This window comes from Polypterus senegalus, chromosome 6, assembly GCF_016835505.1.
Source record: "Polypterus senegalus isolate Bchr_013 chromosome 6, ASM1683550v1, whole genome shotgun sequence".
In the NCBI taxonomy this organism is placed as follows: domain Eukaryota; kingdom Metazoa; phylum Chordata; class Cladistia; order Polypteriformes; family Polypteridae; genus Polypterus; species Polypterus senegalus.
In genome coordinates this window covers 48098943-48111613 of record NC_053159.1, presented here as the reverse complement: position 1 = coordinate 48111613, position 12671 = coordinate 48098943, and the positions used below count along the sequence as shown (strand labels likewise).

Genomic DNA, 12671 nt, shown 5'->3' with positions numbered 1-12671 from the left:
TGTGAAATAATACACTTCAGTAATTTTTTGTTAACCCGCTAATGATGTAAACATACACCTTACAATAGTCAATGTTTGCAGTGGGCTGGCACCCTGCCCGGGGTTTGCTTCCTGCCTTGCGCCCTGTGTTGGCTGGGATTGGCTCCAGCAGACCCCCGTGACCCTGTAGTTAGGATATAGCGGGTTGGATGATGGATGGATGGATAGTCAATGTTACAAACATAATAGATTAGTCCTCTGACAAACCAGACTTTTAAAGCACATTGTTACAAAAACAGCTTTAAATGGTTTATTAAAATAGAAATTTTCTGAATTATCTTGGAATTTACCAATTCAAAAGCACAGAAATAATAAGGTTTTTAATTTTTATTTTTAATATTGATTTTAGGCAATATTTTTCAGTTATTGGAGATAAACTATCAGAGAATAAATGTAAAATGTGCACATGCTAGGATAAATTAGGTAGTTCATTATATATCATTCTTTATAAACCCTATACAGAAATCCTTTTCAAGATTACAGTCATATGAAAAGGTTTGGGAAACCCTGTCAGCCTGCATAATAATTTACTCTGAGTACTGGAGTGTTTTCTGAATAAAGATTTTTAGTGAAGCAGTATTTAGTTGTATGAAATTAAATCAAATGTGAAAAACTGGCTGTGCAAAAATTTGGGTACCCTTGTAATTTTGCTGATTTGAACGCATGTAACTGCTTAATACTGATTACTTGCAACACCAAATTAGTTGGATTAGCCCATTAAGCCTTGACTTTCATAGACAGGTGTGTCCAATTACGAGAAAAGGTATTTAAGGTGGTCAGTTGCATTTTGTGCTTCCCTTTGACTGTCCTCTTAAGGATGACAGTATGGGATCCCCAAAACAACTCTCAAAAGATCTGAAAACAAAGTTTGTTCAGTATCATGGTTTAGGAGTAGGCTACAAAAAGCTATCTTAGAGGTTTAAACTCTCAGTTTCAACTGTAAGGAATGTAATCAGGAAATGGAAGGCCACAGGCACAGTTGCCGTTAAACCCAGGTCTGGCAGGCCAAGAAAAATACAAAAGTGGCATAGCTCAGGATTGTGAGAATGGTTACAGACAATCCACAGATCACCTCCAAAGACCTGTAAGAACTTCTTGCTGCAGATGGTGTATCTGTATATCGTTCTACAATTCAGCGCAATTTGCACAAAGAATATCTGTATGACAGGGTGATGAGAAAGAAACTCTTTCTGCACTCCCGCCACAAACAGAGTCACTTGTTGTATGCAAATGCTCATTTAGACAAGCCAGATTAATTTTGGAACAAAGTGCTTTGGACTGGTGGGACAAAAATTGAGTTATTTGGTCATAACAAAAAGCGCTTTGCATGGCGGAAGAAGAACACCGCATTTCAAGAAAAACACCTGATATCTACTTTCAAATTTGGTGGAGGTTCCATCATGCTGTGTGGCTAGTTCAGAGACTTGGGCCCCTGTTAAAGTTGAGGGTCGGATGAATTCAACCCAATATCAACAAATTCTTCAGCATAATGTTCAAGCATCAGTCACAAAGTTGAAGTTACACAGGGGTTGGATATTCCAACAAGACAATGACCCAAAACACAGTTTGAAATCTACAAAGGCATTCATGCAGAGGGAGAAGTACAATGTTCTGGAATGGCCGTCGCAATCCCCTGACTTGACTATCATTGAAAATCTATGGGATGGTATGAAGCAGGCTGTCCATGCTCGGCAGCCATCAAATGTAACTGAACTGGATAGATTTTGTATGGAAGAATGGTGAAAAATACCTCCATCTAGAATACAGACTCATCAAAGGCTATAGGAGGCGTCTAGAGGTTGTTATATTTGCAAAAGGAGGCTCAACTAAGTATTGATGTAATATCTCTGTTGGGGTGCCCAAATTTATGCACCTGTCTAATTTTGTTATGATGCATATTGCATATTTTCTGTTAATCCAGTAAACTTAAAGTCACTGCTGAAATACTACTGTTTACATAAGGCAATATATTAAAAGGAAGTTGCTACTTAGAAAGTTCAGCCAATTATAAACAAAAATTCAAAGAATTAAGAGAGGTTCACAAACGTTTTCATATGACTGTATAAACACCCTATTTGTTGTTCCTTTGGGTCAATATTCATCCATACCACACATTAAAGTTCAAACCATGCAATGCATTTTAATATTTTCAATACTTGATTACTTAAATGATAATGTAGTAACTTCTTGATGGATATATCACTATTCTTAAGCTGTTGTTATTGTTAGTGTTTATATATTTTACATCATATTGTAGAAAAAGAAACAATATTGTTCATTGAATTATGGAGGTACTTTTAATTAAAAGGACAATTAATGGGATTTTTGTTTTTCTGTAGTGTCGAAAGTAAAGAATATCATAAAATTTCTCTGGCATTAGCATCGCATACGAAAATTCTGGTATTATGACATCCTTAGAACGTGTATAGGCATGTGCCTAATGCAAATCACACCTCTATGTTTCAGTAGTTGTGCTAAATATATTCCTGTTTAACAGTTTAGAATTTTTTTGTATAAATTTAATAAAATTTATTCTATATTTATTACAAAATTAGCAAATGAATTGTGGTAATATCTACACAATGCCTGCTTTAAACATCATTGTCATTTTTTTCTTCAAATCATAGATAAAGGAAGAGACTACCAAAAAAGAAATGTGAGGGGAAATGAGCATGCCATTCTTAAGCTTAACTATTTTTGCTGTGGGTTTGTTTTCTGATAAAGAAGTATTTCATTTTTCTTTTTTCCAATTGCCTTCAAAACTTGGTCAGTAATTAAGACTAATCGTGTGCAATTAAAGTCATGCACATCAGTCATGTTCTTTTACTATTACTGACAACATTTATCATATTAGTCATGGAGTCAACACCTGTTAATTTTTGGCCATTTTTGTAGTCTTCATATGTTGCTCACTGCTGAGTTTTATCTGCTTGAAATTAAATATTTAGATTTTTTTTAAGTAAATCAAAAGTGTAAGCTATCCTGCTGTGTTTAGAAAATCAATTTTAAAGGAATCACATTCAAAAATCCCAATAAAAAGATTCTTCTGACTGAAAAATAGGAAAATCCAAATTGCATGACTGGTATTCAGTATTATCATTCTGGATTCTAGTTCAATGTACTGTATGGGTACAGTACGCAAATCTATTTCAGTATTCTTTTTTGGCTATTTTTTGTTTGTTTGTAGCACAATTTGTTTTTAATCTCCTGTAAAGTTAGTAAGCCACTAAAAGAACATCCATTTGTTAATTTTAGCCACCACTGTTATGGTAATGTAACATTTGTTACAAAATACAGATATGATATATAGAAAATGAAATAAATACAAATCGGCTAATAGTGAGTTGAAACTAGTTTAACTGACCTGTGGTTTGATGTTTTATTTATTTATTAATTGAATTATTAATTTATTTTTGCAGGATGAATTGGCTCCCAGAAGAACTTTTAACAGTTTATCATTCTCCACTGAAAGAACAGTTTCAGGTGTCCCTATTGGTGCATTTGTTAATGTTTCTGTTTGGCTCAGGAATTGTGTATTGCAGCATCACACTGTTTAGCCTAACAGTGAGGCTGTTAACTATACCTCTAACTGTTATTCATTGGTGAGATTCCTTACCTTTCTTATTATTGTCTATATGTCATTTGAGTAATACAGGTGTTAAGTGGTGCATTTTCTTAATTAACATTGTTTATTTTCTATGTAATAGTTCAAATAGGAATATCAATTTTTCAATACACACGTCAGAGAAAGAAAACACTAACTTGTGGTCTAAAAGACAATGTGGCAGTTTATTTCTTCAACCTTCTCTGGACCTTAAAAAAAAAAAAAAAACATTGTCTTCATCAAAGTTTATATCATAATCCAAAGTTTCCTGTCTCCTAATCTCTACGATGAAAGTCGTAATATTATAATACCTTCTTTTAACTTAGATTTTCATACAAGTATTTTCTAATAACACTTAATTTACTTTTAGTGTACAACCTTTTTCTCATGTCAAATATGCTTAAATAATACATAATAAAAATATTCTTATGGACTTCATCATCTATAATAGATTTTAAAATTTGGCTTTCACTTTGAATGTTTAATTTAAAAATAGTGAAGAAAAGGATGTCTTTCATTTTTTTATGGCAGAAAGAATATTGGCGTTAACCAAGATTGGTGTGTCTCGGGCTTGGTATTCTATGTAAATATGGTTAACCCCGAATGTGTCTTAGGATACAGCTGTTATGATCCAATGAACATTGTTAAGGCCAAATAACTTGCAGGACAGTATTCTGCAATCATGAACATTTCTGTGAGTTTTGCCACTCTAAGGTAACTCACTCATTAATACTCATACTTTAATGATTACTCATTCCTACATTTTTTCCAACTAATAAAATAGCAATGAACCTTACCTGTATAAACCAGTATATGCCGGTGAGGACAGGAGAATGAAGAAAAAAAATCAGAGTAATAGACAAAGAAAAATATATAGCATATAGCTACCATGAGGATCAGTGCAACTAGGGTACACACAGACAAATTTCCAATAATCCTCATTGAAAGCAAATGCCTATGTATAGATTGTTTTATGTTATATCAAGTTTCCAGACATTTTTAAGCATTTCATTTGAAAGAGCTTTTCCATTTTCTGAAAGAAATTTTAAAGAAGCAGTCAAGGCAAGGAGAACCTAATGGACAACTTTATTACAGCAAATTGAACCTGATAGTTACTGTTACAGTATGAGTTGGCAGATGAAAGATAATACTGCTTTCAAAATATTCTATAATTTTCTGCTGCTCTGTTACATTTTGTATTGGAGTATTGATATCCAGTCTATCTGACAATCATAAGGTTTTGTTGAGGTCATTGGAAATGTTGACACACAAACTATTTTTTTCTTCATTTTGTTGTATGTCTTGAAATGGGGATTTATGCACCATTTTAACACTGTCACTTTCTTTTCTGCTGAATAGCTCATCAGTTTTGTCAAATAAAATGCTCAAATTGTCAATAGATTAGGGGAGAAATATGTTAAGTAACAAAGATGAATATATTTTTTCAGTCAGACATTTTCTAACTCTCTTAGTCCTGAACGGGATCCCGGGGGTCTGGTGGAGCCTATCCCAGCTAGCATAGGGTGCAAGACAGGAGCAAACCCGGCACAGGGCATCAGGCCATCGCAGGATGAAACATATTTTGTGACTGTGTTCAGAATTTCTAGTCATGAATTGGATTTCAGTTTATTTGTGTTCAGTAACAAATACCTATCATTCATCTAGCATTTAACTCATTAAAGCAATTCATGAAAATACCAATTTTGAAAAAAGTAGCAATAGTCTTTAAGTACAGTTAAATGCCATTCAAATATGAATGTAAGTGAATATTATGCTTATAATGGTAGCAAAGAAAGATGACAGTAATTGGTATTGTTACAATCTGTAGGAGTAATTAATTTTGAAAGATATTTTTAATGACTAGAATTTATAGTTTTGAAAGATTTTAATAATTACAGGATAAACTCATGTATAAGTGAATTCTGCATTAAATTAGTTTACAAAATTGAAAAGGTTCAAAATTTTTATTTTAGTTTCTTTCTTAATTATAGGCCTGTATCCAAAACAAGTGGTAAAGAATTTGTGTCTTATGGGCAGGCAATTTGGATTGCTTTACTGCTTGTCATTTGCTGGACAACATGTGCAGCCCTGGCATTGATCATCACCTATGGCATCTCCTTCTATAAGGTGAGAAAGCTTATTTAATAATATATCTTTTTTTTATTATTATTATTCCTATGACTTTCCTGTACAACACCATTACCAGGATGAGTGTTGATTTTCTTGATCAAGCAGCACATAAAGAGTAAAAATCAGTAAATGGCTTCAAATAGAATGCTTTGATGGCATATTTTTATTCCCCCACAGTGAATGTAGTCAAACCTTTTAGTTCAAGCTTGTAATATATGGAGGACACTTGGAGAATTCTTTCTATATAATTTGCAAATATGCAATTTTTTAAATTGAGAAATTTATTGTCCTTTCACCAAACACAACCCTGTTAAAAAAGCAATCAGTCTCAGCATTTTAATAGTTTAATTAACACACAAAGAAGTGATAAAAGGTGTAATGAGTGTATCAGTTTTGGACTTAGTGTTTGAGTCTCCTAGAAGTACTACAAAATTAGTAACTGGCACCATTTTTCTGATTATAGCCACTGCCATTAGAAAAACTAAATATTTTAAATAGATGTTAGGTGAAAATGTTTAAGAAGTCCAAGTGTTCCTGTTTCTTTAATTCTAATCGTTTTGAGGTAACCCTTTCATTCTCAGTTTATTAGAAACACTGCATTTATCCTAACTCTCCTTTTGGGCATCTCTAGGACCCGAAAGAGCTAATGTGTGATCTAGAAGTTCTGCTCTAGAAGCTCCAGTTTTGTGTGTGCCTCTGCCACAATGTGCATTGCTCATTAGTCCCTTACCAATGAGTACCAGTTCTAAGCATGGATATAGGTGTGAATTACAGTATTGTAGTTAGAAATTTGGGTGCAGGGAATTGGAATATGACCATTCTTTGTCAGGACGCACAGTGTTCCCAAAATAGAATGGTAGAAATGTTATACTAATCCATGAAACTGTAATTGCTCTTTGACATAAGTTCTACATTGCTGATTAAATCCCTCTGCTGTCATTCTACTCTGTTTTCTAGGTCATTGCAATTCCACAAACAATTGCCCGGTGGTTTATTGCCATTGTTTTTTTGTTTGATTTTTTTTTGTTTGTTTATTTTTTAATCTTCTTTTTTAGGAGGTTGATTTAACCCCCATGTGAAAATACACTTTGAGGTTTGGGAAATAGATGGGTGGATGAGTCAATAAATTGAGGGATTTACGGTACTGGTCATATTATAGGAGCTTCTGTCTCAGTTTCAGTTCACATTGTGCATGTGGGAGGCACAATGGTGCAGATTTCAATGTTGCTGTCTCATTAATCAGTTTCCTGGATTTAAGTCATATATCTAATTGATACCTATGTAGAACTTTAATGTTCTCTCTCTGTATTTAAATGGATTTTACCACAGGCAAAATGTTTTTTTCACCCATTCCAAAGATGCGTGCATTATGTTGATAAATCAAATTCTTCTGGCTCAGCTGGGATTTGTGCTCAAGTGGGCTCTATGGTAAACTGATCCGCCCTTCTGTCTCAAATTTCATCTATCTAAAGTGCCTTTAAAACAGTGCTTCCCAACCTTTGTGGTGTCGCCACTCAGATTTTCACATTGAATTGCAGTGAATTTAGAGCGATTGACTGAGCCCTAGTCCCCTTTGGTGAACTGAGCAAAATCGTCAAAGTGATTCCACACAATTACCAGAGCATTAGGTGAACCAAATGCTTTTTCTCCTTAATGAATTGAGCATGACTTTCAGAGCGGGGATTAGGGAAGGTGGTTCAACTGCGATGCTGCTACTGTGAATCGAGCATGATTGTCGTTGGGTAGGGGCAGTTTTTTGTTCAGGGTTGGCTATGGCCCAACAACAGTGCCATCGTGGCCCACAGGTTTTGAAGTACTGCTTTAGCAAGTATTTGGCCTCTGTTAATTACTTCTTACTTTGCTATGTTGCAAAGCTAAATTAAAAGAAAATACAAATGTGATTTACTTCTACTCTTGTAGAAGTGGTTCTCATTATTGTTAAAATTAAATGAAGTATTTAGATGTCTTTAGATTCATATTAAAATAAAATCACAAAATTAATTAATTGATGCATATTCACTCCTTGTATGACAATGTAAATTGGGTGAGTTATTCAATTTTCTAGAAATCACACCAATTATGTTAAAAATGTTCAACTAAGTTTATTCTGAATTCACTTGTGTTCAGTTATGTGATTGCACAATGTATAGCACTGACTCACAACTAAAACAGCAAAACAGTTCAGCCCTGCTGTCATGATGACAAAGGAGCTGTCTGTGGAATTTCAAGATGAAGTTTCTAGAAGCAAAAAAATCTGGAGAAGATTATGAAGTCCATTGTAACAAATTGGGAAAAAAATACACACCCCATACAGTACCACAGTCAATTTGATATACCAAACTGGGCGAGTGGACACGAATGGCAATTGTTGGAAAAGCGATCAAGGGTTCAACCACAATACTGAGAGATTTATAGAGCTGTTTAACTGAAATGGGGAAAAACTGTCTTGATATCAATACAGTTGTGCTTGAATGTTTGTGAACCCTTTAGGATTTTCTATATTTATGCACAAATATGACCTAAAACATCATCAGATTTTCACTCAAGTCCTAAAAGTAGATAAAGAGAAACCAGTTAAACAAATGAGACAAAAATATTATACTTGGTCATTTATTTATTAAGGAAAATGATCGAATATTACATATTTGTGAGTGGCAAAAGTATGTGAACCTTTGCTTTCAGTATCTGGTGTGACCCCCCTTTGCAGCAATAACTGCAACTAAACGTTTCCAGTAACTTTTGATCATTCCTGCACACTGGCTTGGAGGAATTTTAGCCCATTCCTCCGTACAGAACAGCTTCAACTCTGGGATGTTGGTGGGTTTCCTCACATTAACTGCTCGCTTCAGGTCCTTCCACAACATTTCGATTGGATTAAGGTCAGGACTTTGACTTGGCCATTCCAAAACATTAACTTTATTCTTCTTTAACCATTCTTTGGTAGAACGACTTGTGTGCTTAGGGTCGTTGTCTTGCTGCATGACCCACCTTCTCTTGAGATTCAGTTCATGGACAGATGTCCTGACATTTTCCTTTAGAATTATCTGATATAATTCAGAATTCATTGTTCCATCAATGAAGGCAAGCCGTCCTGGCCCAAACCATGATACTACCACCACCACCATGTTTCACAGATAGAATAAGGTTCTTATGCTGGAATGCAGTGTATTCCTTTCTCCAAAGATAACGCTTTTCATTTAAACCAAAAAGTTGTATTTTGGTCTCATCCATCCACAAAACATTCTTCCAATAGCCTTCTGGTTTGTCCACGTGATCTTTAGCAAACTGCAGATGAGCAGCAATGTTTTTTTTGGAGAGCAGTGGCTTTCTCCATGCACACCATTGTTGTTCAGTGTTCTCCTGATGGTAGACTCATGAACATGAGCATTAGCCAATGTGAGAGAGGCCTTCAGTCGCTTAGAAGTTACCCTGGGGTCCTTTGTGACCTCGCCGACTATTACACGCCTTGCTCTTGGAGTGATCTTTGTTGGTCGACCACTCCTAGGGAGGGTAACAATGGTCTTGAATTTCCTCCATTTGTACACAATCTGTCTGACTGTGGATTGGTGGATTCCAAACTCTTTAGAGATGGTTTTGTAACCTTTTCCAGCCTGATGAGCATCAACAACTCTTTTTCTGAGGTCCTCAGAAATCTCCTTTGTTAGTGCCATGATACACTTCCACAAACATGTGTTGTGAAGAGCAGACTTTGATAGATCCCTGTTCTTTAAATAACACAGGGTGCCCACTCACACCTGATTGTCATCCCATTAATTGAAAACACCTGACTCTACTTTCACCTTCAATCTAACTGTTAATCCTAGAGGTTCACATACTTTTGCCACTCACAAATATGTAATATTCGATCATTTTCCTTATTAAATAAATGACCAAATATAATATTTTTGTCGCATTTGTTTAACTGGTTTCTCTTTATCTACTTTTAGGACTTGAGTGAAAATCTGCATAAATAGGTCATATTTATGCAGAAATACAGAAAATTCTAAAGGGTTCACAAACTTTCAAGCACAACTGTAATATTCAGCACTTCACGGGTTCTGGGTTTTTATGATAATGGTAAGAAGGAAGCCACATCTGAATGAGGCAAACAGTAAGCCATGTTTGCAGCTTGTTAACATCAGTGTGACAAAATGTGAAACATGTTTACAGAAAATTATGTGGTTTGATGACACTAAAGTTGAACTTTTTAACTCAAAAACAAATCCAATGAAATCCAGCACTCAGGTAACACCTTTCTTGCCAACAAGCAACGACAGTGAAACCTGGAAGGGTGTGATTGGGAAGAACCTGATCTGAACTCGAGCATTGCTTTGTTATTGGACGTCTGTGCTAGTAACAGTTTGTCCACAATGTTCAAGCATAGGGTAGTTCATAAGTGCACTTGGTATCAGAGTGCCATATGCTTTAGGTAGATGATCGATTTCATAGTCATGTCATCAGTTTTACCACCATATGTCTTAGACACACTGATGAAAAAAGGGGCTTAGTCACTGATCACTCCCTGGTTGTGAGGTGGATCAGAAGGCAGGGAAAGATGCCAGACAGATCTTGAAAGTCCAAACACATATAGTGTGGGTGTGCTGGGAAATTTTGGTAGATGACCCTGTATGGTAAATCTTCAACTTGCACCTCCAGCAAATTTCTCTTACATTCTGAGAGAGGCGACATCATTCCTGAGATGGCTGCACAGAGCTGCAGATGTAAGGTCATTGGTGCCTGTCATGGTGGTAATCCCCGATCCTGGTGGTGGACACCAATAATAAAGAGAGCCATCAAACTGATTTTCGAGCTTCGTTAGGTGACTCAGGAGGGAGAAGCAGTGCTTCATCTATGCAGTTTCTAGCAGGGATTGAGTGATGCCGACCTCACCTGGGGATATAGTCGAACATCCTAAATCCCATCAACACATCTTCTTTTGAGGAAAGAGAGTTAGGGCATTCAGAGGAGGACTCACCTTGGAGAGCTGGGGAGATTATATCTCTCGGCTTGCCAAGGAATGCCTCGGTATCACCCTGGAAAAATTGGAAGAGGTGGCAGGGAAAAGGGGTGTCTGGGCATTATTACTTAAACTGCTTCCCTGCCACTGGGATCCAGATAAGCGGCAGAAAATAGATGGGTGGTTGGTACCCAGAACAGGAGTCAGCACCACCATAAATATATTGATATTGTGGCGGACGGCTGGGGGTGGTACCCAGCCAGGATGCCCGGGAGGACCGGAGGCGGGCTTGCGTCTCCTCCAGCCCACGAGAGGGCAACCGTCCTGGTTGTGTTGGAGGCCACGGGTAGAGGGCTTGGAAGCCCAACCCTGTACGGGCCCGTGGTCACCGCCAGGGGGTGCCCGAATGCCTTGGGAGCCCTGGACCTCACCACTTCCACTACACCAGGAAGTGCTGGGGGGAAGAGGAGCAGGGACACCTGGAGGACTTCCAGCTACACAGTTGGTGCTTCCGCCACACGGGGGTGTGTCGGCGGAGGCTCCTCAGGAAGCACCTGGCGTCCATCCAGGGGTGCATAAAAGGGGCCGCCTCCCTCCATTCGATAGCAAGAGTCGGGTGGAAGTGGACGGAGCTCGGAGGAGAGGAGTGGAGGCGCTCTGAAGACTGAGCAAGGCATTGTTGTGCGGCCAGGACTTGAAGGGGTGATTGGTGCTGCAGCACTGGGTTTGTGCACTATAATTTTGTAAATATTAGACTGTAAATAAACATGTGTGGTGAACCAACATGTCTACCTGTCTGTGTCCAGGCTGTACCCCACAATATATATGTATTATATTTTTGCTAAAGTCGGCAACCATTGAAAAGGCTTTCAAAATTGCAGTTTTAATTCAATTGAAATAAAAGATTAAAATCCATCATATTGTAGTAAAGGTTCAATTTTAATAGCTGAAGTAGTAAATTGCCATCGATAGGAGAAGTAACTTGTTTTCATTTTCTTGCTTCAGTATTAGTTTAAATGTTTTAGCACATAACAAGCCATATGTAAGTAAGCTATCTTACTCAGGCACCACATTTAAAGCAGAGACTAAGACATAAATATATGTGTAAAAATAACTGTGAATTTTTTCAGGATATTTGATCATATAATATGAGTTTCTGAAAGTGACTTTACTGAATGTACAAGCATTTGACACAAATTGACACACTATTTTGGCTGCAAATGCATGTGGCCCAACTTAATACTTCATGCTACAAGGTTTAATGTTAGTATTCTTCTTCTTTCGGCTGCTCCTATTAGGGGTTGCCACAGCGGATCATATTTTTCCATATCTTCCTGTCCTCTGCATCTTGCTCTGCTACAACCATCACCTGTGTGTCCTCTCTCACTATATCCATAAACCTTCTCTTAGGCCTTCCTCTTTTCCTCTTGCATGGCAGCTCTATCCTTGGCATCCTTTTCCCAATATACCCATCATCTCTTCTCTGCGCATGTCCAAACCAACGCAATCTCATAGCAGGTCTCGCTACCGTCCTATAGACCTTCCTTTTCACTCTTGCTGATACCTGCCTATCACAAATCACTTCTGACACTCTTCTCCATCCACTCCACCCTGCCTGCACTCTCTTTTTCACTTCTCTTCCACAATCCTTTTTACTCTGTACTGTTGATCCCAAGTATTTAAACTTCTTCACCTTTGCCAACTACTCCCTGCATCCTCACCATTCCACTGACCTCCTTCTCATTTACACACATGTATTCTGTCTTGTTCCTACTGACCTTCATTGCTCTCGCCCGTATAACATATCTCCACCTCTTCTGGATCTCCTCAACCTGCTCCCTATCCTCACTACAGATCATGTCATCAGCAAACATCATAGTCCATGGAGACTCCTGTCTAATCTCATCTGTCAACCTGTCCACCACCATTGCAAATAAGAAA

At 37.3% G+C, this 12671-nt stretch overlaps 1 protein-coding gene across 3 annotated transcripts in view; it reads left to right on the top strand.

Annotated features, from left to right (window-relative positions):
* pgap1 (post-GPI attachment to proteins inositol deacylase 1) overlaps window positions 1-12671 on the top strand; it is a 348101-nt gene that overhangs the window by 306712 nt on the left and 28718 nt on the right. For all 3 annotated transcript variants that reach the window (XM_039755984.1, XM_039755983.1, XM_039755985.1), the window contains 2 exons: window positions 3459-3641; window positions 5635-5770. In XM_039755984.1, the coding sequence (XP_039611918.1) occupies window positions 3459-3641; window positions 5635-5770 (319 nt within the window). The remainder of the gene's footprint in view (window positions 1-3458; window positions 3642-5634; window positions 5771-12671) is intronic.